At 37.4% G+C, this 22,317-nt stretch overlaps 5 protein-coding genes across 10 annotated transcripts; 2 read left to right on the top strand and 3 right to left on the bottom strand.

Moving 5' to 3' along the window:
• Nucleotides 1–3,629: 3,629 nt before the first annotated feature.
• Nucleotides 3,630–8,317, top strand: LOC110613625 (pto-interacting protein 1). 5 transcript variants are annotated; one of them, XM_021754866.2, is made up of 8 exons: nucleotides 3,631–3,864; nucleotides 5,247–5,356; nucleotides 5,628–5,878; nucleotides 5,978–6,104; nucleotides 6,453–6,726; nucleotides 7,320–7,452; nucleotides 7,567–7,653; nucleotides 7,879–8,317. In XM_021754866.2, exons 2-8 carry the CDS (start codon nucleotides 5,272–5,274, stop codon nucleotides 8,008–8,010), a joined length of 1,089 nt encoding a protein of 362 aa, XP_021610558.1. In that variant the 5' UTR covers nucleotides 3,631–3,864; nucleotides 5,247–5,271; the 3' UTR covers nucleotides 8,011–8,317. The 5 variants fall into 5 exon arrangements, with proteins under 5 accessions (XP_021610563.1, XP_021610558.1, XP_021610554.1 ...); XM_021754862.2 differs by having other exon boundaries at nucleotides 3,632–3,864; nucleotides 5,211–5,356; XM_021754850.2 differs by having other exon boundaries at nucleotides 3,632–3,818; nucleotides 5,211–5,356.
• Nucleotides 8,318–9,397: 1,080 nt separating this feature from the next.
• Nucleotides 9,398–13,391, top strand: LOC110613659. Its single transcript, XM_021754890.2, has 3 exons — nucleotides 9,398–10,015; nucleotides 10,696–12,103; nucleotides 12,198–13,391. The coding sequence occupies exons 1-3, from the start codon at nucleotides 9,664–9,666 to the stop codon at nucleotides 12,349–12,351; spliced, it is 1,914 nt and encodes a 637-aa protein (XP_021610582.1). The 5' UTR covers nucleotides 9,398–9,663; the 3' UTR covers nucleotides 12,352–13,391.
• Nucleotides 13,392–14,142: 751 nt separating this feature from the next.
• Nucleotides 14,143–17,667, bottom strand: LOC110613649. The gene is made up of 6 exons (XM_021754880.2): nucleotides 16,326–17,667; nucleotides 15,545–16,231; nucleotides 15,378–15,461; nucleotides 15,082–15,157; nucleotides 14,644–14,960; nucleotides 14,143–14,506 (listed from the first exon to the last, which is right to left on the bottom strand). The coding sequence occupies exons 1-6, from the start codon at nucleotides 17,664–17,666 to the stop codon at nucleotides 14,315–14,317; spliced, it is 2,697 nt and encodes an 898-aa protein (XP_021610572.1). The 5' UTR covers nucleotide 17,667; the 3' UTR covers nucleotides 14,143–14,314.
• Nucleotides 17,588–19,138, bottom strand: LOC122725246. Of its 2 annotated transcripts, none has more exons than XR_006352712.1 (5): nucleotides 18,979–19,138; nucleotides 18,575–18,667; nucleotides 18,045–18,160; nucleotides 17,823–17,896; nucleotides 17,588–17,701 (listed from the first exon to the last, which is right to left on the bottom strand). XR_006352712.1 is itself a non-coding variant. In XM_043962238.1 (5 exons), the coding sequence occupies exons 1-5, from the start codon at nucleotides 19,042–19,044 to the stop codon at nucleotides 17,663–17,665; spliced, it is 303 nt and encodes a 100-aa protein (XP_043818173.1). In that variant the 5' UTR covers nucleotides 19,045–19,136; the 3' UTR covers nucleotides 17,588–17,662. The 2 variants fall into 2 exon arrangements, 1 of the variants encoding a protein (XP_043818173.1); XM_043962238.1 differs by having other exon boundaries at nucleotides 18,045–18,075; nucleotides 18,979–19,136.
• A 1,702-nt stretch (nucleotides 19,139–20,840) lies between these two features.
• On the bottom strand, nucleotides 20,841–21,689 carry LOC110620454 (protein HAIKU1). Its single transcript, XM_021764205.2, has one exon. It carries the CDS (start codon nucleotides 21,513–21,515, stop codon nucleotides 21,006–21,008), a length of 510 nt encoding a protein of 169 aa, XP_021619897.1. The 5' UTR covers nucleotides 21,516–21,689; the 3' UTR covers nucleotides 20,841–21,005.
• Nucleotides 21,690–22,317: the final 628 nt, after the last annotated feature.

Consider the following 22,317-nt stretch of genomic DNA (forward strand, 5'->3'; position numbering starts at 1 on the left):
AGGGGGCACGTTAGGCTGCCGAAGGTGGTGAAGTTGCGGAAGCAGCTTAGGCCGTCGAAGATGGTTGATCGGCCACCTATAAAAGGGCACTCAGACCGAAAATGGGCGAGTTTTCTCCCCATTCTCGAGCTAAGGTGCGTTTATGTCCTCCTTTGGTTGTTTTCGTGTTTTTTCTTTAAATCCCTCAAGTTTTCATGAGTTTTATCCTTGTTTTGAAGAGTTTTAAGCTTAGAGCAAGATTTTGGAGCTTGGAGACCTTTGGAACTCTCTCTCTCCACATTTCCAAGTTTGGGTCGCACCAACCCTCGATCTTCAAGAGGTAAGTGTAGATCCTCATTTTTTGCAATGTTTTAAGTAAGTTTTATGAAGGTTTTGAGGGGTTTAGAGGGTAGAGATGCATGTTTAAGCTAGAAGAGAAAAATGTTAGGTTTATGTGGGTTTTATGCTTAATGTTTGTTTACGTGATGTTATGTTGTGAAGTTTAAGTAAGTTTATGCCCTATATGCATGAGGGAGTGTGTATGCATGTTTGGGAGAGAGCATGTGAGGTTTTGGACTGTTTTGAAAGGTTTGGAGGCTGTTTGTGCATGAGAAAGCTAAGTTCTGCCATTCTGGAAGAACTCAGGTTCGACAGCCGAAGGGACTTTCGGCCGCCGAACCTGCCTGTGGTGACTTGTTTTGGCTACCGAACCCTACCCCCGAAAGTTGGACTTTCGGCTCTAGAGGGGAGTTTCGGCCGCCGAAGGTGTCGCCGAACATGCATGAGTTTCGGCTCTGGAACCACTTTCGGCCGCCGAAAGTGGCTGAGTTTCGGCTCTGGAGGGACTTTCGGCCGCCGAACCTGCCGCCGAAAGTGCCCTGTTCAGCCTTCTTTTGCATGATTTCTATGATTGTTTTATGATGCTTTAGGGGTTTTTGGGGAGATGTTTAAAGTCCTATTCGAGTATGTTTGGTCCCTCATTTGAGTCCACCTGTATAGGATCGGACCTGAGGAACCGAGGAGTTCAGCAGTAAGTTAGCTGCTTCAGAGTTAGTCCAGAGGTAGCCAGAGGTGAGTAGAACACAACTCTTTTATTTAAAGCAAATTAACTTTTAAGCATGTCCATGCATCACGATTGCCATGTTTATAGGTTGTTGCATTAGAATCCACGAATATGTTGCATTGCATTATATGATGATGTTGTTGTGGATGGATATTGGATGATCCTCTAGCCCTCAATATGATATGATATGGCATGAGATGATATGATATGACATGAGATGGTATGATATGATATGAGATGGAAAGACCAGGTGAGGCCGTATCGCCCCTGGCACAGTTGGACTTGCTATGATATGTATATGTAAGAGAAAACCAGGTGTGGCCGTATCGCTCCTGGCACGGCTAGACCTGGTGCGTTTTGCAGAGGGCTATTGGTGACAATTCCATCCTTGATGCGATTTGTTGTGATGTGATGCATTTCATGATAGCATATGTTTTAATGAATTATTTTATTGTTCTGCTCACTGGGCTTTTTAGCTCACCCCTTTCCCCTAACCCCAGTTTTGCAGGACCAGAGGTAGCACAGAGAGTCAAAAGAGTAATGGTTAAGGGTATGTTATAGGTGTGTCATGTAATAGTATAGTAGTGGACATGTATAATGTAAAGTGATGTAATGTAAGATAATGTAATGAGGTTTAGTATTGTGCTTGGCCCTAATGTTTATAGTAAACCCCTTTTTATACATGATCTATATGTAATGTTTTATGATGAGTTATGCTAAACCAAGCTTGATGTATGTTATGTTGCCCCATTGGAGCATTTATTGAGGGCTCCAGTGTGGGGTTTTATGTTTTTGAGTTTGTGCATGCACAGGCTAAGCTTGGTAAATGAAAGAAAAAGTTTAAAGTTTTATGAATGTGTTTGATCATGTATGGGATTTAACAGGTATTCAGGATGTATGTTAGGCTTGCTACGGGTTCCGGCGGCCTTATGTCGATCTGGATCCTAGCGCCGGTAGCGATCCGGTTTCCGGGTCGTTACACGGCTGAAGTTGAAGAAAGAAGATATCAAGTTTGGTTGGGGTGATTTTCTCAGAGCTCGTCGGAACCAGAGACTGACAAGCTTGTGGTTGCGTGATTCCGACAATTCTACTCCGCCGGAATTTGTGGCAGAATTGGCATCGACTAGCAATTTTGAAAACACTAATTTAACAGCACATAATAAGCAATTCTCCTTATTTGGCAAAAGTCAACCCATTGTAAATAAGGAGACTGAGGATCATATTATGGACATGGACAAGAATTTTGTGGGCCAAGGCAGTTCTGATAAGTTTGATGAGGAGATTGCAATCCGAATAAATGATGATGCTAAAAAGAGGCCAAGAAACATGAAACATAACATTGTTATAGGTTTCCTTCCTCTCAACAGGATGTCTCTAAAAACACCCATACGAATGTTATTTTGACAGGTAACAGTAAAGCGGCTCATCCCGTCAAAGGTCGGACTAGTCAAAAGCAATTATTGTCCTGTGTTGGAACTGCCGAGGACTCGGCAATCCTCAGATAGTAAATGCATTGAAGGATTTGGTTACTAGTTACAAGTCGGACATTTTATTTTTCATGGAAACAAAAACTCTTAATTCTCGTGTGGAATTTTTTCATAATTTTTTACATTTTAGTGGTTGCTTCTCAGTCAATAAACAATGATTGAGAAGAGACTTTTTGTTAATGTGAAAGAGTCATATGTATGTTTTTGTGGTTGGTTTTTTTTTTAAATTTTATTGATTTGGTTGTTTCGGAAGGTAATATTCGACGGAGGTTTACTAGTTATTATGCGTTTTCGGAATCGCAACGACGACGTTAATTTTGGAACCTTATTTGAGCTTTATCTCGTACAAACTTTCTTCCGTGGCTTTATTCGGGAGACTTTAATGATTTATGCTCTAGAAATGAAAAAGAATGAGAAGTATATTTGCCAAATTATCTTATGCAGGGATTTAGATAAACACTTGAAAAGTATTTTTGTCAAATTATCTTATATAGGAGTTTGATTTTGAATGGTTGTAAATTTTTATTAGGCTCTATAACTGATATTTCTGTTAAATGAATTTACCGTAATACTATTTTAGCTGCTCATATTTTGACTAGAAAATTTATTAGGTATACTCATCTTTTTTTGTTTAGGATGATATCCCGCTTAGTTAATAAAATTTTATTAATATAATAATCAGGAAATTTATTTTAAAAAATTATATATAAAAAATAATATTATTTTATTATTAAAATATTAGGCATTTTTTTTTGAATTTAATATAAGCAAAAGGAGGAGAAGCCAATCATTAAGGTCACCTGAACTGACCTGGCAATGCCATATCGCATCAGGGTCAACGGCATTCTGCATTGTCGGACCCTACCAGCCTCCAACAACCAATCAAGTGCAGCCACACAATTCCATGATGCTGTATCCGGAACCATGCAATAAGAACTCCTGAAAATTAAATCTGAAACAGCAAAGTCAAGTCTGGCGGCACAACCAATGAATGATAAAAAAATAATAAATAATTATTAGAAAAAAAAGAAATAAATAATTAAGACAAAAAGGAATTTAAAAGGAGCAATTAATACATTAATTATCTGTATCAAAAAGGTTATTTCTCATTAATTTTCCAAAATCAAAGGGCAAACAACTTTAGCTTCAAGTCAAAAGAAACTCCAATCTATCCAAAGCACGCCCGATTACTCATCGCGCCTTATCCTACGCACCCTTGGCCGGCTTTCAACGTTTCAGATCTCTCCAGCTATACCCTAGCTCACACTCCTTCTCTGGACTGGTTGAAGGTTGTTTCCCATCTCGTCTTATTCTTTTCTCTGCAAAATTTTCCATGTACGGAGCGATATCTTTTTGTTATTCAATTATCGGTTTTCTTTTTAGTTTTTTGGGTTTTGTAGATTTTTTATTAACGTGGAAATGATCAACATGATAATTACACTTCGCAGTTCCTTAATCCTTGCGTGTTGTGCCTATGTAAGCTGCTGATTAAGTTGGGAACTTTAATTATTTATTGATTAAATTGAACTCTATTCATGTATCAAGTGCCTTTTTTAATGTAACCTTCCTTTACTCGGTGTTATTGGTTTGATCTGGATACTGAATCGCTGCACTGCATTTTTGGGTGATATAGGTTCTGTTATATGTGAACCCTTGTTGTGGAGTTTTGCTGCTTGTAATTCGTGCATAATTCTTATTATTTGGTTATTTGCATTGTGAATTTGTGCAAATTGATGCACAGTCTTGGATTTTATCTAGTGTAATTTATTATAGCTCAAATGCAGAGAAGCTTTGGTATTTTAATGCTGGAAAAAGCAGGATTTTATTTTTGTACCCACATCCTATCGTATTGTAAAATAAATAAGGTTTACATAGTGGAATGAGGTCAAGAAACAGATACTGGTGCCTGAATTGTAGAAACTCAAAATTGTGGGTCTGATAATTTGGTTTATATTTCTATTATTTGTCAAAGTTGTCCCATTGAGTATGTCCACCTTAAACTCCTAACTGATTCCCTTGCAAGAGCCCACAATGATCCTGGAGTTCTCAGTCGGTCCCATTAATAGATTTGGCTTTAATTGCTTGCTGTCATATGCGTATTGGAGACACAGTGGAGTTGTTTCTTTTGGTTTAGCAATCTGGATGAGTAACTGCATGTAAGAGTGACAAAAGTTGGCAACATTGTAGCAATTATTGGGTATCCCAATAGATAAGTTTGTGCCTGGTGTTTAAAACCTTGGTAAAATTGGGTTGGGGCACCGCATATCCATCCTTGCCCTGTTATCTGTGGCGGGGCAGGGTAAAATTTCCATCTCTAAAGCCAAGCATATAGCATGAGAACTAAAATTTATTACAATTAAAAAATCTGCAGCATCAATAGCAAGCACTTCTCTTCTATCTTATATTCTGGGCCAACTGTTCTTCACTGAGATGTTATCTTTTGTATTGTATGTGGGTGTGTGCATTTTCTTAACATGTGTGTTAATTTGATGACAATGTCCATTACTGGTAGTAATATTAAACAGCTATAAAGCTGTCTGCAACTAGATTGGGATTAAGGCTTTGTTGAGTTGAGTTGAGTTCAATATAGATCGATTGCTGATAAGCATCTATTTGTAGGTCTTTTGTCTCTTCAATTTCTCTTTTCCCTCCCCTTGAGTTCTTTGTACCAATATTTTCAGGTGCTTGTTTTGATGGGATTTAACTGATGTTTTTAGAGGGGTCTTCCTAAACGCTTGAAACATGAGCTGCTTTGGCTGTTGTGAAGAAGATGACATGCATAAAGCCGTTGACAGTGGAGGCCCGTACCCTGTTAAAAGTTCAGCAGGTATCTTCTATTGAAACTGGACAGGTTTCGTAAAGACTGATATATTTGAGTAAGCAATTTAATAATATCTATGATCACCCCACTGAAATTAATTTGCTGGATGACAACCAATTTTCTTGGTGTTGAGATGGTGAAGCTTAAACTCATCACTGCACATTTATAATTTACTTAAATGCCTTCTGCAACAATTTTCATGTTTTGTTGATAATTTTGTTTCTATGTTTCTGTTATATATGCTATTGGTGTAATTGAATTTGATTTTGCCTAGCAGGAAACGTAGGAGGTTACCATGCCTCAGAAAAAGCACCTAAGGGTGCTCAGGCTGTTAAAGTCCAGCCTATTGAAGTCCCTTCTGTTTCAGTGGATGAACTAAGAGAAGTTACTGATAACTTTGGGACAAATTCTCTGATTGGAGAGGGCTCATATGGAAGAGTATATTATGGGGTTCTTAAAAGTGGGCAGGCAACAGCAATAAAAAAATTAGATGCTAGCAAACAGCCTGATGATGAGTTCTTAGCCCAGGCATGATTCAAAATGGAAAATTGCTATATCTGCCACTTAATTTATTTGTAATTTTTCTTGTTTACTTATTTTTTTTTTCACTTTTTGCTTGCTTCACAGGTTTCAATGGCGTCAAGGCTTAAGCATGAAAATTTCGTACAATTGCTTGGTTATTGTGTTGATGGAGGTTCCCGCATACTTGCATATGAATTTGCATCAAATGGATCTCTTCATGATATTCTTCATGGTATTTCAGATCTTGCCTCGTTGTTTCAATATACAGTGAATGTTCAATGCTCTGTTTAACTGCATATGACATGTTGTGGTTGCAATTCATTGCAACTTATAGTCTTACCTTAAGAGAAAAGGAAATCCAGTTCAATCTCTTAGCCTATTGCTTGTATGGAATTTTGAGATACATCAAAACACTTGTGGGTAAACATGTACATGGTAGCTATGGGACAGATAAGTTCACTAATGCTTGGATGAAATTGCAATGATCTTTTACTTATTTATTTTGGGCCAGTTTCATAAAATTTTTTGGTTCATAAAGAATTTGTGTGTTTAATATTTCAATTATCAATTATTATTGCAGGAAGGAAAGGTGTTAAAGGGGCACAACCTGGTCCTGTTCTTTCATGGCAGCAGCGTGTGAAAATTGCTGTTGGGGCTGCAAAAGGACTTGAGTACTTGCATGAAAAGGCTGATCCTCATATCATTCATCGTGATATTAAGTCCAGCAATGTTCTGATTTTTGATGATGATGTTGCAAAGGTTGGGGATTTTGATTTGTCAAATCAAGCTCCTGATATGGCAGCACGTCTTCATTCCACTCGTGTTCTAGGAACTTTTGGTTATCATGCTCCTGAGTAAGTTAATGATGAGCTTCATGTTTACTGATGTAGAACAAGCAATGAGAAAGGAAGACAAAATGCGGCAAAAGAACCAGCTGTCTGATCATGTAATTTTATTGTCAATTCAATGGACAACAACCTGATGCTGCGGAGTCTAAAAAAAAGGAAAATAGAAAACTCTAACCCTGGAAAGAAAATAAATTAATAAAAAAAATTTAATTTGTTTCTAGAATAACTAGTTCTGAATCTTTGATTGGCAGTCATGCATATTGCTAAATTCATATAATATCTATGTTTGTGCACACCAAATACTGTTCTGAGTTCTGACTGTTGCAGAAACTGCAGTTATGAGGTTTGAGGGACTCATCTACCTCTGGATTGAATATTTTTCACTTCGATCCAATGATTTTGTGTTGTCTTACTATTCAGAATTTTAAACTGTGTAGTACTCGTTTGATTGCTGATTTTTTTTTCAGAAAAATAACTTTGTTACTTTACCTGCCTGGCTATCAAATTGAGCATAAGCTTAAATCTCTGGTATATCCTCAAACTTGAATGTCTTGAAGTGAGATTGATTGCCTAGAGCATTTGTCTATTTGATTTGGCAGATATGCAATGACTGGACAATTAAATGCAAAAAGTGATGTATACAGTTTTGGTGTCATCTTGCTTGAGCTTCTGACTGGGAGAAAACCCGTTGACCATACGTTACCACGCGGACAGCAGAGTCTAGTGACATGGGTACTAGTCTCTCTTTAACTTCTCATGACTAGTTTTGTTTTCAATTTTTTGCTATGTAGGGAGTGTTTCTTTCCTCTGATCACCAACTGATACCCGAGTTTTGGAATGTGTTAGGCTACACCAAGACTTAGTGAAGATAAGGTAAGGCAGTGTGTTGATGCAAGACTTCAAGGAGATTACCCACCCAAGGCAGTTGCAAAGGTTTGAGCTTACTTCTTTAAAATATTTTTTTTGATCATTGAAAGGAAAAAATTCTCTTCTTTTAGTTTATTTTAAATTATCACATCTTGAAAACTAGTGCGACCTTTATTTACTAAAAGATGTTAAAGGTTACAAGCAAGCCATATGTTTGCCATGTGATTTATGTGGCCTTACTGAGTTCAAGATGGCTTTTAAGTTTTAAACGTTTCTTCATCTTCACTACAGATGGCTGCTGTCGCTGCCTTGTGTGTGCAATATGAAGCAGACTTCCGCCCAAACATGAGCATTGTAGTTAAAGCTCTACAGCCCCTCTTAAATGCCCGGCCAGGACCTGCTGGTGAAACACCAAGCACATGATTTTCTCTCTCTAACTTCCTCCTCTCCTCTCTCTCTCTCTCTTCCCCGACATGTGTGCATGCTCAAGTGCGCATCCGTGCAAGTACCAGAGGCATAAATTAGAGCTGTTATAGAAATTGATAGTTTGCTATGTATTTCATTTGTTCATAACGCTTGAGGCTGTTGTCAGAATCATATTCCTGCTGCTGCTTTTTTTTCCCCTTATTTTTTTATTTTCATTTTTGAAAAATCCTTGTTCATCTTTAGTAGATGAATAGCTTTGGGTCATTTATCTCTTATAAATGTGAATGATCGATGATTTCCTCAACCACCCTCTTAAGGTTATGAAGTGATTGAATTCAATGTTTTACTAGTTGTTTGATAAACTATTAAACTTGGAAATTGGCAGCAAGGGTAGACATACAAGATTAGAAATTTCTTTTCTGTCCGATGATTTCATCAGCTATAGTGTATTTTTGTGTCATGAGCCCCTTACTTGTGTGTGTGTATATGCATATGATGCATTAAAATTTTCGTTGTGCATCTAAAAGACATAACTTTCCATCATCTATTTTATATTATTCTTTATTTTATAAATTAAAATTTTAACATGTAATCCATCACTTAAAGTTCAGTCAATATTTATTAAATTTGCGATATATAGATAAGATAATTGTTAAGTAAATAATATTTAAATTATTTCAAAAAAGTATAGGATGCTTTTGATTGTTTTTATAAATTTCAAAATATTTTAGGCACTGCCGCAAATTTCATTCAATGACATGAGGGATGGATCATATAAGGTTGTTTTGGTCTCAATTTCTAAAATAAAAAATAAAACAAAAACAAATGAAAAAAAACTCGCAATTTTTATTTGAAAACTATTTTTGTTTGATAATGTATAACAAATAAATAATTTGATCAAAATTTTTAATTATGTTACGGTGATAGTTATTTTTTTTCTTAAAAGAGTACAATAAATTCTCTTTAATTGTAATTTGTAATTAGTAAAAAAATATTTTCTTAAATAGTCTTGTTAAATTCCCTTCAGTGTTGCCACGGTTATAATTAGTAAAATCGACTTTAAATAATTTTATTACTGAATTAATAATTACTGTTGAATAGTTGTTCATAAAACAGATGTTTGAACTTCCAAGTCCCAGTAACCTTTTTTATTTTGAAATTAGTCCGAAGTGTATATACATTGTGCCACAATTAGAATTAGTAAAAAGTCATTTCTTGAAGTTATTTATAAAAAAAACTTCGAAATAAATATAGTAAATAAATTTACCATAAAAAAATACATGAATCATAGTCAAGTAATTGACAAAAATCAGCAGAAGAGTCCTCCAAAATTTAAGTCCTAAAACAAATTATCAGAGAGGTCTAGGGTTAGTCAATACATACACATGTTCCTTTCAAACCAACAACGTAACTGTTGACTGTTGTTCTGGAAACAATTTTATTCCATAAATACTCTTTCCAATTTCTGCCATTGCCGGCAGATAGAGCAAAGGGTAAAAACGTAATATCATCTCAGCACAGAGTCTTTATAACTTGAAATGCAAAAACTGCCTCTCGCCGACCCTATCTACTGGCAGAGGAAAAGAATCCTATAACCCGGAAAATACTCACATTTACGCCCACAGATGCATTCTTGAGCTATCGGGCGCCATGTTTGGAGATGTAACGGGAGGCGTAAACTTTGGTGTCACATCTACTGGCGCCGCGCCTCCGGGGACGTCTGCAAAGGCGGCCCAGGCACAGGTGCGGAGAGGCGGAGGGGATGGAGCGGAGGCGCAGTACGTGTCGGCCAAGACGTCTGTGTGGTGGGACATAGAAAACTGCCAGGTGCCTAAGGGCTGCGATCCCCACGCTATTGCCCAGAATATAAGCTCTGCTCTTGTCAACATGAATTACTGTGGGCCTGTCTCCATCTCCGCCTACGGCGACACTAATCGAATTCCGCAGTCTGTTCAACACGCTCTCTCCAGCACCGGCATCGCCCTCAACCACGTCCCTGCCGGTATTTATGTGTATATATATGTGTGTATATATTTGATCATCCTTTTTTCCTCCTCTTCTTCTTCCTCTTCTTTATTTTTGTTTCATTTCCATAGGTTAAACAAATTTCTAGGGTTTTGAATTTCTTTCACTTGTATCTAACGGTTACGTATGCTTGATTCATTTTCTTGATAAGACCTTTGTCCGCATTAGTTAAACCTATTTCTTGTTGATTGAATGTGGTCTGCTTCTTATTCCAAAGCCTTTGTAATTCTTCAATTATAAATCACGGGGCTTAAGACATTTACATATGCTTGATTCCTTTTCTTGATATTACCTTTGTCCGCTTTGGTTAAACCTATTTCTTTTGATTGAATGTGGTCTGCTTCTGGTTACGAAGCTTTTGTAATTCTTCACTTATAAATCACGGGGCTTAAAACATGCAAGGCGTGCCTATATAAAGTTCTTTGCAACTATACTTTGTCGGTCCTTTAATAAGTTTTATGTCACAGTCAATTGCGAATCCTTGTGTAAATTACAGCGTTGCCGTCTTTATTGTATTTTGTTAACGTTCACGAGTGTTGGCTTCTCTATATCAAATTTCTAGGTCGTGCACATTCCTTGCCCTGTGTGAAAGACTCTGTAGTGTACATTGTTTATGGTCTTGGTTTTGTGGTTTACATTTTTACCTGTGATAAACAGGTGTGAAAGATGCGAGTGACAAGAAAATTCTAGTTGATATGCTTTTCTGGGCAGTAGACAACCCTGCCCCTGCAAATTACTTGCTTATTTCTGGTGATCGGGATTTTTCTAATTGTCTACATCAACTACGCATGAGGAGATATAATATACTTTTGGCACAGCCGCAACAAGCATCTGCACCTCTTACTGCTGCAGCAAAAACTGTGTGGCTATGGACGAGCCTTGCAGCTGGAGGACCCCCAGTTACTAGTGGGGAATCATCACAACTAGCTAATGTAAGCAGTAAATGCGTTGCTATAACGTCTCAAAGCAGATATCCGGAACCCATTCAACTTAGCTCTGAAAGCCTTTCTTTGGGAACTCCAAATTCAAATGCTAATATAAGGGTTGGGGACACTATTTCTAAAGGGAAATATTTTCATAATGCCTTGAATCAGCCTGCCATATCAAGAACCTTGAGTTCTGGTGTAATTCAAGAAACTAAGAGCAACAGTTATACTTATCAGCCAGAGTTCACGCAAACAAAGCAGTTTAAGAAAGCTCCACATGAATTCTTCAGAGGCGGTGGGTCTGTTGTCACTGCAACTATGTCTGCACCCAATTTCTTTCCTGGTAATTCTGATCCTGCAGGAAATAATGGCAGTAGTACCATTTCTGGTGGTCAGAATCCCTATTCTCAATTTGTGAGGCCAAATAATTCTATGCAAATACATGCTTCTCCACATGGTAATTTTTCCATGAATCCCAAACCTGATGGTATTAGACCTGTGGCATCATTTACAAATACGCCTGATATTGGTAAACTAGGTATATCTGAACGTCAAGTTGCTCCTAATTTCCATCTTCAAGCTGTAGAAGAGTTAAAAAAGGGCTCGCTTGAGTCTCATAATTTTGGTACCCTAAATGCACCCAATAAAGGCCATCCAACGCACAACAATCAAATGAACAAATGGCATCCTCGAGGTCCAGGATTTCCACTTCTTCCATCCTCTCCTGTGGTCGGCAACACTACCTTCAGTACTGATATCTGGGGAGCTCAAGGAAGGCCATCACCTTCAGATTATGTGCAAGGTCTTATTGGTATTATCTTACTGGCTTTAGACACCCTGAAAGCAGAAAAAGTTATGCCTACTGAAGCAAACATAACAGATTGCATTCGATTTGGAGAACTGAAGCACCAGAATACTGATGTACGAAAAGCATTGGATAGTGCAATTGAGCAAAATATGGTAGTTGAACAAAGGTTAGGCACGTTACAGCTGTATGTTGGTAAAAATGAAAGACTCTGGAAGTGTGTGAACACTACAGGTGGTAATCCCAACCAGTACCCAAAGGGAACATGGGATAAAATACAGAAGTTCCTGACCTCCTCTGCAGGGCGATCAGCCATATTGGCTTCTCATTGCAGGTAAACTCGTTTATTTATGTCTGCTACTTTGCCTATCTTGAAATTGTATGTGACCAAATTCCATATTTTTCTACGATTCTCATTAATTGTACAGATATGAAGCAGCGTTGATACTGAAAAAGGCATGCTTAGAAGAGTATGCTTTGGGTGATGTACTCCAGATCTTGAATATGTTAAGTTCCCCCAAAAAATGGATTATGCATCATCCATCAGGATGGCAACCAATTGCCATTACCCTTAAAGATTAAAACAGAGAGATACTAGTGTAGTAGGTTGATCTGTCAAGATCAACATTTAGTTTTGGAGAAGTGGTCCTACTAATTGGCGGTCACAAATTCTAAGTACACAATATATTTTATTTGAGTGTCGGTTGCAGTTGAGCTAAGTTCTGGAGATGTGGAGGCCAGTTGAAAGAACTGCTTTGGTTGACATACAAAAAAAAATAATAATAATAAAAAGAAAAAGAAAAATTGCAGGTGGGAACTCTTAGATGATGATGAGCTCTAGTGGGTATATAAAGGGAGAAGGTTAGCTTATGGTATGGTGCATGCTATGGACAGAGAGAATTCTCAGAGGTTGCAGAATCGCCATTATGAGTTTGCTTCTGTGCCAGGGGCGAATGTTAAAGGGGTGGTTTTTATACCTGAATTTTCATGGCTTTTGTTTATTACAGGCCATCTACTAGATAAGATGGTCCTCGGTGAATATCACAAAAAGGTTGGGCGACGGCCATTACTTCTAAAGTACAATGGATTCCGGACTGGCACTGATGAGGGAGCAAGTGTTTGGATTTCTGTAAATCAATAATGAATCTGCAACAAGTCGCAAGTTTGGTGTAGGTTTTAGTACTTTCCAAGTAGGGCAGCACTGTGATGCTGTGCTTTTCACGTGAAATGGCCTGTTGAAGAGCACTTACTAGAGTAAGTCTGAAGCGCTGATCACATTCCTGGTAACTCTTCTGGGCCAATTCTTCAAAAAAAAGGGGATGTTACTGACGTGCTCTATGCAAAAGAAAGAAAAATAAATAAATAGAAAAGGAAGACCAATTAAACGGAGTAAAAAAAATATGAAATGGCGGTAGCCTGCAAATGGTAAGCAAGTATTGATACTAGGTTCACATGGAAACCTTTTACTGTAGGTAGCTCTTTTGAGCAGCGGTTACAAATATCTACTATAATGAGAGAATTGTTACTACAAACCATTTCGCAGTTGTTTTTATTTTATCAAATCCTGTGGGATCTCATAAACTTTATTAAAAGAATGAGTTGCAATGTTTTTCTTTTTGGCAGAATCTTCTCCTGTTTGTGAATCCATTTCTCTTTCTGCTTTGGATCAGTGTTGTATTACCATTGAGATTTTAAATGTTCTTACTTGTGAGTTTGACCACTTTTCCAATTTTGATAAATTATTGTAAATCATGTACTTCAAAACGAAGCCGCGGAGAGAGTAATCTGTTTTGAATCCGTAGTAAATTTTTATTATTTGGTGTTGAAAATTTTAGTTTATAAAGTTCGGTCGTTACAATGACGTGTCAAGGGTAAACGACTTGAAGCAAATAAAAGCACATACACCTACAATATCAGGAAAGAAAGCCATGGCGCATCAGAGAATTGGAAACACAATTTGATACCAAAACAAAATTTCATGTGATTTTGAAATGACTCGACGCCTACTTAATACCATAAAAGGGCAGAATGGATTGTACGAAGAGGATAACCACAGTGTGCTCCTAAAGTTAAATTTGAAGTTACCTGAAAGGTGAATGTGCACCTTTGATCACCAGATAGCGAGTCAATTCAGTTTCACTTCGTTCTATAATATAGCTTATCACCCACCTCAGTCTTATGAACAAAGAGATTCTAGCTTGTATCATGGTTTGCAAACTCAAATCCAAATGGTCGTTTCAAATTGAGTCCATCTATAAATAAACAAACAAGAGTGTATTCCTGTTGTTCTCAAGGCAATTGGAACAGCAATCTCAATGATAGGACAAATCATTTATGAGCCTTAGGCCTACAATCATCTGCATGATCCCTGTATATAAAATCTAAATTACTATAATATTAAGATATCATGAGATCTTAGTAACAAATATGTGCTTGACAGTGTAAGAATTGGTCTTAAAAATAGCAAATCACTTCGCTTACGAATACTAATTCATATATGTATCTCACTGCTTACTCCCAGGTTTGATGAGCACATACAGATCAACTATTCTGTTATATCATCACTGAGAAAATCAAGACCATCATCATCAGTGGTTATGCCTCCAGCAGCGGCATTAACCTCCAAAGGTTCAACCATACCATCCAATGACACCATCTCTGCAGGTCTCTTTGCTTCGTGGTTATGCTCATCAATTTCATCTCCATAAAACTGTTCCATCTCACCACAAGGGATCTCCTAGAACACGACAAGTAATCGTGAATTTTCCCAGTTTTTCAATGATTTAACTTAAAATCCAAGGAACCTTGCAAGATTTAAAAAATAACGAAGACAGCACTTGTTGAAAAAAAAAAAGCATTTAGGAATATAAATACCTCATTTTCCTGTATGGCTTGTTTCTCTGCCTCTACAAGCCAGTCACCTAGTATGCTTTCGATCATGAAACTGTCAAAGGAGATCAAATCACCAGACTTTCTTTCCAACTGCCGTTCTCGTAAACGCAAATTGTAGTGAATATAGGTGAGCTCATTCCATCTCTTTCGAGACATACAGTTATGTCTCTTGCTATGAACTTGGTCATATGTACTCCAAGTATGTTCTAATCCAATAGATGAGCATGTCTGGCTCAGTATGCGTATAGCAATTAGTTGAAGCTCTAAGCAACTTATTCCATGTTGTTGCCACCAAGCAGCTAGTAGTATGAAACAATATTTATTTTACATTAGCTCTTTACAGTCAGTCACCAGATTGAATTCGAATTTATGACTATTTTTTAAATAAATAAATAATGTGTAAGCACCTTACTCCATTACCTGGATCAAGTTCTATTCTAGTACTTATGGCCAAATCAGTTCCAAAATCAGCTTTAGCGGATACAAAATCAGGAATCTGTGCATCAGATCGCAGGATCAACAGATATGAGAAAGCATGATAAATATCAATGTATAGGCAAATTAAAATAACTTTTTTTATTGCTTCTGTGTCAGAATTTAGTGCAGCTCAATTGACCATTCCACTTTGAAACGTAGAGAATGCAAATAAACTCCTAGCATCATCCTGACCCTACTTATGACAGAGTACCCCAACAGAAGACAGAAGACCACGCTACCTGCGTGGATGCAGAAATTCTTTTTCTGTTGTCGACTTCCAGCCGCACAATGCATTCATTTAGACCACGAATAATCTCAGGATTCTACAGAAAAGAAATAGGATAAAATTAAAAACGAGCATTACAGAGAAGTTGAAACTCAGTGTGGAGGCAACTGTTCCTCGTACCATTATGAAATCTGGACGATAACGGCAAGATGGATTGAGAAAGTAAGCAGCCACATAGAGAGGATGGTGAAAAAGTAAGTTCCAGTGGATGTCAAATACACTCCAGAAAGGCCCATATTTTCGTGCATCATCCCCATGGATTGCTTTAATTGCAAGCTTAGCTCTACACATGTCATTATATATAAATGGCATTGATCGGCTTTCATCACTATCTACCTTTTGAAGAACCTGAGCAATTGGCTCCAAAGATTTTTTCACACACTGCATCTTCTTCCAAAATGTGGCACTTACGACTATTTGCTCTACTTCTTTACCCTCAATTGTTGTGGCCAATTGGGATGAAACCCATTTGTTTGACTGGAACATTCTTTTAAGGGTATTTCTTTGATCCAACAAACTTTCTATGGTTAAAAAGGTAGTGCAAAACTTTGTACCAGCTGGCCTAAGAAGTTCTTGTCCCTTTAGGTATTCTTTCTTCATAAGAGTCATAAGCCATGTACTTTTATAAACAAACCTTGTCACCTTTTTAGCCTTATTTATGCACTCTCCTACCCATTTTATACTCAGAAAGTCCTCAAGCATTCCATCAATGCAATGTACAGCACATGGTGTCCAAAATAAATGTCTTCTTTTCTCTTCAAGCATCTTCCCAGCAGTCCTAAAACTAGTTGTGTTCTTAGTGATTACCTGCAATGGGAAGCAAGAAGAAAACAGCTTATTAGAAATTGGTAGAGTCAAAGGATATCCTGCAGGAACAGAATCAAAGGTAAAAAAAACTCACCTGAACGACATTTTCTTCACCAATTTCTTCTACCACCTTGTCCAACAATTTGAAAAGGCTTACAGCATCTTCTACGATATCAGTGACATCAAAGGAAGAAACAAAATATAAACCTCGAGGACAAGAGACCAAAAAGTTAATTAATACCCTACCATGGAGATCATTCCAACTATCAGCCATAACAGAACAGCCCGTAATTGCCCAAGAAGCTTTCAATTCCACTAAATATTCTTTGATGTTAGTGATCTCTTCCTGAAGAAACCGGCCAGATATCAGTTGGCTTGAAGGACCTTGTAGACCTTGTCCATGTTGGCCAACTAACTCCAGCATTTTGTGAAAATATGGGGAGTTTGCTGCATTAGAAGGGATTCCAGCATGATGAAAGAATTTGCAGATAGCAGATATCATTTCTTTACGAGCTTTTTTCTCCTTTTCTTTTACGTGCTTGTAGTGTGGTGATGCCTGGCTTTTAAGAGACTTCAAAAACACTGAATCTAGTCTTGATTTCTTCAGTAGCGGTTCAGTGCTGTTGCCACTGCAAGCAGGGGACCTCCCCTTTTTACTATTTCTGACATCATTATCAGAAACTTTATCATCAATAGCCAGTACATCCTTACTTATACACTGCACCAGTCCTCCCTCCTGCTCTTCCTCTTCATCCACATTATTTGGATGCATGTAGATAGTGGAAATCTCCTTTGTATTGGGTTTCCAATTCCTTCTGCCACTACGATGCCATTTCATGTTTTCCTTGATTTTAAGATACACTTCTTCAGGAGCCTTATCACAGTAGGTAACTTCTCCAGGGATTCTAGCTAGATGCTGTTTGAATCGGTTTATACCACCACTAATTACTTTTTCACAGTAATTGCATTTTACCCTTTTCTTCTTTTCATCTTGAGCAACACAATGTTCCCAGCCTGGGTCCACATATCCTAGTGATCTGAGAGGAGCAGATCCTACAATTAAGTCCTTATCAACCATCACTTTCTTGCCTTTCTCTTTGTAGTTACTAGGACCTTCCTCCATATCATCACATTCATCAGGGTGGAAAGTCAGAGGTGCCTGTTTATATTCAGATTGTCTTCGTTTTTGACCAGAGCGGCATCCTTCTAGATTTTTTCTCATATTGAAGCATGCTTCCTCAGGAACCTTATCACAGTGAGTGACTTCACCAGATATTCCAGCTAAATGTTGCTTCAACCTGAATATTCCACCGCTAACTATTTTGCCACAATAGTTGCATTTCACCTTCTTTTTTCTTTCATCTTGAGCAATGCCATGCTCCCACCCAGGATCAACATATCCTGCAGACCGAAGTGGGGCCATCCCTTGAATCATTTGGCAATTAGCAGCAATAACTTTTTAGCCTTCAGCTGTCATGATAAAAGACAAATACAACAGATGAAAAATAAATGTAAAAATTAAGAAGGGGGCAATTTGCACACCAACAAGCATTAGCTAACATAAGGGGGAAAGTTTAGTAACAGAGTGTACCTCTTTGACACACTGGAAGTCCTTCCCCAATGCAACACTCCTGTTGCATGACCCCCAAAGATAGATATCAACAGCTGAACAGGAAACAGAATCAGGTAGCTGGTTTGACAATCTATTTTTAAAAGCTTAAAATATAAATAAGTTAAATATCTTAAGCATCGAAATCAGATTGGAAATTCTCCTTGGTCTATCTCATAACATTTGTAGAGAGGAGAAAATTACCGGACAGAAGGTAAGTGTAAGATTCTGAGGTCTGCAGTAAAAATGCACATAGTGAGGTTAGACACATTGAATGGCAGTACAAGATACAAGAATATCCTGTGCCAAAAAACAGTTTGCTGTAGAAAGGATAAGTATAATCAGCTCCACCATTATTACAGTACAAAGTAACTGTACCAAATGCGGAAATTCTTGTTGTTGCTAAGTCTCTAGGTTCCTTATTTTTGAAACCAGTGCCAACAACGCGGGCACATGAAGAATAAACAAGTATTGTACATTATGTGTAAACAACTAGTAGCAGATGCATGAATGACATCTTATTCATCTAATTTAGGATCTGACACTTGCCAGCCAACAATAAATACATGATATCAATAGGAAATGTAAATAAAGAGTGCCATTAACAAGCAAGCTGAGACAGAAACTAGTGTTTGTGATACAGCATCCAAAAGAAACAATACATTGAACAAACGTGAACTTGCTAGGAAAACAAGAAATCTTGAAAACTGTCGAGAAGGAACACCGATGCTTACCAACTTGAACCCGAACTCAAGACAAGGCTTTTTGTGAAAGGGAAAGATGTCAGAATGAGACACCCATACCTTCTTTCTGCAAGCAGCTTTAACCTACCAGGCAATTTGGATAAATGAAAGAAATAATCAGCATCAAACATGTGTAGAATCAACGAATTGACAAGTAATAATCCTCATACTCTCAATACTAATCTACCCACATGGTGAAAAGGAGATGAATTGAAAGATGGAGTCGAACCCACCTCCACCCAGAAAGAAAAAAGAGAGAAATAAATCGAGCTCATAATAGAGTTGATGATCAGTAGATGGAGTCGGCCATAATTCAAAAATTAAAGTTAGGAAGGCAAGTAAATATAAAATATTGGATCAGATAGAATTATAATCAAAGAAGGGAGATTTATGACCTGGGAGAGGGTGGGGCGGGAATAGGGAGGGAAGCCTAGCAAGACCCTGGCCTCATCGCCCTGCATTTCGCTAACCTCCTCTACTGCGGTTTCATGTGTAATAGTTAGGGCTCGCCAAAATCCTGTTTCTTTCTATAAATAAAACATAAAGATTAAAACAACCGTATTTCAGTTGTGGTGCAGTGGTAGATATAAGTTGCAGTCCCTCAAAGAACCGGCTTTCGATTCTCGGAAGCAAGTCTTTTCCATTTTATTTATTTTTTTTAGTGAATTTTCTATTATTTTAATTATTTTTCTTAAAAATAATATTTTAAAAGTGATCTGATGTTGAAAAGCTTTATTTAACAACTTTACTTAATTGAACTTTTATACAAAACTTACAATAATAAATATATACATATTAATTTTCATTTAATTACAATAAAGTGAATTAATCCATTATTTCACTTGTTTTTTCTGCTTTTATATATAGTACATATTAAAAAACAACCAAATTTTTTTAAAATAATAATAATAAATTCATATATTATTTAATTTAACAAATAAAATAGAGAAAATTTAAATTTTAACTATTTTATTTATTAATTGAACTTGTACGTGTATTAATTTTTTTTCATTTATGTTGTGATAATGGAAGGGGGAGAGTGGGGAGTTTTGGGTGGCAAACATACGTTTGATTGCTAGCGGATGATGAGTCGATCATTATGATCCTAGCCATTTCTATTTAATCTAAAAAGTTAAATTTACAGTAATTAAAATTATTTTGCTTTATTGCCGGTGATGTATACGGGAGAGTAAGTGAATCAATACCTAAATTTTATTTTTATCGTGCGATTTTAATTTTACAAGTTAAGTTCAATTTTAATTGATAATTAAAAATAAAAATAATTAGATGATTGTGACAACGGAAACTTGATTATGAAAAAAAGTTATTGGATAAATCTATACGATCTTAATTTCACGAACTAAACCTTAACCAGTAATTCAAAATAACAGTAATTAGGTGATTGCGACAACAAAAATATGAAAAAATGGTTATTGAATAAACACAAAAGAGAATGACCATGAAAGGAAAAAAATATAAAGAAAATTGTATTGATTTAAAAAATGCTTTATAAGGTTTTACTATCTCTTTATATGTTTCTATATATTTCTCTTATATTTACAAATGAATATCCCTAAATAACTATATAGAGACATATCACTTTCTCAACATATATTGAAGATACATTCTCTATGGTATGGTTAGAAATATCTATTTGGAACTCTCAGAAACTAAATTGTAATTTCTCAAGGACTAAATCTCCATCTAGAAATCTCCATCTGCCCACAGACTGAAATCTTGTTTGGTGCAGCTCCGTAGGCCAACCAGCCTTTGTTCCGTAGCTTTCCTCGCGCGCTCCCTGCACACGCATTGCGCACTCCATAACTCCATAGTACTCTTGTGCATCCTGCAGACCCAATTGGCAGAGACCCTTTTCGGTAGGCCTACTAGCCCCACCAACTGTCTGCGCGCCAACCAATTGCCTTGCCCGTTGTTGTCACGAACGCCCATAGGCGCTGGGCTGTTACCAGTTCTTCCTTCTCCCAAAATTTTTTGAATTTTTGAGAGAGATGAGAAGAGTCAGAGTCATGACATATGCAGAATGGACGTGTGCAGTCACGTGATGTGTGGTTTTAAATTGTTAGTGTATCGTACGACATCTTGCACATAAAAGAATAGTTCCAGTCTGTTAGAACGGTACTGTTTGCCAATTCCAGGTTGACTTTCTGTGCACGGTGGACCTGCAATAGCACTGCAGCAATTATCTGGATTAGGTTAAGAGCCAAGCACAGTCAATTACTTCATATGTATAACTTAATTATTACTTTTAAGTTAATAATTAAATTAATATTTTTCATACAAAATAATCTAATCATAAGTAAATATTTTTACTGAATCCCAGGAGAAAACAGCGGATACAAGGAGACAGCACATTCATGAAGCCTATAGGAGATGATAAAATGAATTGAGAAGTGAAATGGAGCTAGGTTCGCCCGCGGATCTGACTAGATCCGTGATTGAATTCTGAAAATATCGCATGTAAGCTAAGATTGGAGGTAGCTGTATTCGCCCAAGTAGAGTCCCCAGATGCCGTCATTGTTGAAGCTGTGTATCCAAAATGGCTTGGCCCGACAAAGTCATTGTTAGAAGGAAAAGTGGGTGATGCTCCTGCTGGAGTCAGCAATGAAGGGGGGATATGGGATTGGTTGATGGGAGTTAAAATGGGTGATCTAATCTTCTGCAACGGCATGCTTTTGGGTTTGGGTGGGTTTTGTGGAAGCCTAGGCAAAGGCTCTTGCGATGAAGAGCCAGTTAGTTGCTGAACAATATTCCTAAAATCGTTCTTGCTAATGTTGTAGACTTGAGGCTGAGGTTGTTGCCTATGGGCATTATTACCAACATTGGGTTGCTGCAGCTGACCCTTCCTTATATTCTTGCTAGTCTTGTTGACACCCAAATGATCATTTTGCTGCCTGTTTTTCGAGTTATCCATGCTTCAAAATCCAATCCAAGTTCACTCCCAAAAGAAGCAAAACAAAATTGACAACTCAAAGGAATCCCAGATAGCTCAAGCAACAAAAGTCTCCATAACTTGAATAAGCCAGATACTGCAGAATTAACAGATAATAAAATCCCACAGTATATAAAATGACAAACAAAAGCAAACCCTAGAGCTGATATTCAACAAACAGTTGGTGTATTTATAAATAGTTAGCTTAGATTAGCTCAGCTAGTTTAAGGGGAGAAAGTCAACATCGGCGTGCTGCCAACTGTCACACCAGCTGTAGTTAGATGCAATTTCCCTCGTGTATGTTAATTTCTAGGCCTGGGCCTGGGCTCGGGCTCGGGCTCGGGCTCAATGCCCATAAGCCCATCAACAGTTTCTATTCCTAATGCAGATTTACTTGTCCAAGCAGGATGAGGACGCGTTGCGAGCTTAGGAGCCGATCACAACGTGCCCTGTAAAGTTACTGTAACAGGTAGTGACAGAACTATATTTGTTTTTTTGCGGCTTTTCTAAGCGTGAGCATTTTAATTTTGTGATTTTGTAAGCAAAAATTTTATACCAACTATTGATTGACCCACTTGCCAGTTTCTTTATTTGCTATCGTTCTCAAATAAAGACAACGCTAGTAATCGCCTTTCTCAACTCACTCACAGTTCAAGCATCAAGAGAGAGTTCTGTTCCCCACACGCAAGTGGGTATTAAAAATCATCAACCTGTTTAAAAAACAATGAAGATAATATAATTATGATTAGCTGTCTAATCTCAAACAAAATCATGTTTGAGATAG

Source organism: Manihot esculenta, chromosome 1, assembly GCF_001659605.2.
Source record: "Manihot esculenta cultivar AM560-2 chromosome 1, M.esculenta_v8, whole genome shotgun sequence".
Lineage (NCBI taxonomy): Eukaryota > Viridiplantae > Streptophyta > Magnoliopsida > Malpighiales > Euphorbiaceae > Manihot > Manihot esculenta.

Excerpts from the sequence above, each read along its gene's own strand:
- LOC110613625 (XM_021754866.2), top strand. The coding sequence starts at position 5,272 with ATGAGCTGCTTTGGCTGTTGTGAAGAAGATGACATGCATAAAGCCGTT. Across the intron at positions 6,105-6,452 it reads TCTTCATGATATTCTTCATG|GAAGGAAAGGTGTTAAAGGG; the intron begins GTATTTCAGATC and ends TTATTATTGCAG. Across the intron at positions 7,453-7,566 it reads AGCAGAGTCTAGTGACATGG|GCTACACCAAGACTTAGTGA; the intron begins GTACTAGTCTCT and ends GGAATGTGTTAG.
- LOC110613659 (XM_021754890.2), top strand. The coding sequence starts at position 9,664 with ATGTTTGGAGATGTAACGGGAGGCGTAAACTTTGGTGTCACATCTACT. Across the intron at positions 10,016-10,695 it reads CCTCAACCACGTCCCTGCCG|GTGTGAAAGATGCGAGTGAC; the intron begins GTATTTATGTGT and ends TGTGATAAACAG. Across the intron at positions 12,104-12,197 it reads ATATTGGCTTCTCATTGCAG|ATATGAAGCAGCGTTGATAC; the intron begins GTAAACTCGTTT and ends TTAATTGTACAG.
- LOC110613649 (XM_021754880.2), bottom strand. The coding sequence starts at position 17,666 with ATGATTCAAGGGATGGCCCCACTTCGGTCTGCAGGATATGTTGATCCT. Across the intron at positions 15,462-15,544 it reads ATCGTCCAGATTTCATAATG|AATCCTGAGATTATTCGTGG; the intron begins GTACGAGGAACA and ends TCTTTTCTGTAG. Across the intron at positions 15,158-15,377 it reads GAATTTCTGCATCCACGCAG|ATTCCTGATTTTGTATCCGC; the intron begins GTAGCGTGGTCT and ends TCTGATGCACAG.
- LOC122725246 (XM_043962238.1), bottom strand. The coding sequence starts at position 19,044 with ATGCAGGGCGATGAGGCCAGGGTCTTGCTAGGCTTCCCTCCCTATTCC. Across the intron at positions 17,897-18,044 it reads TTACACTTACCTTCTGTCCG|CTGTTGATATCTATCTTTGG; the intron begins GTAATTTTCTCC and ends TTTCCTGTTCAG. Across the intron at positions 17,702-17,822 it reads ACTTCCAGTGTGTCAAAGAG|CTGAAGGCTAAAAAGTTATT; the intron begins GTACACTCTGTT and ends TTATCATGACAG.
- LOC110620454 (XM_021764205.2), bottom strand. The coding sequence starts at position 21,515 with ATGGATAACTCGAAAAACAGGCAGCAAAATGATCATTTGGGTGTCAAC.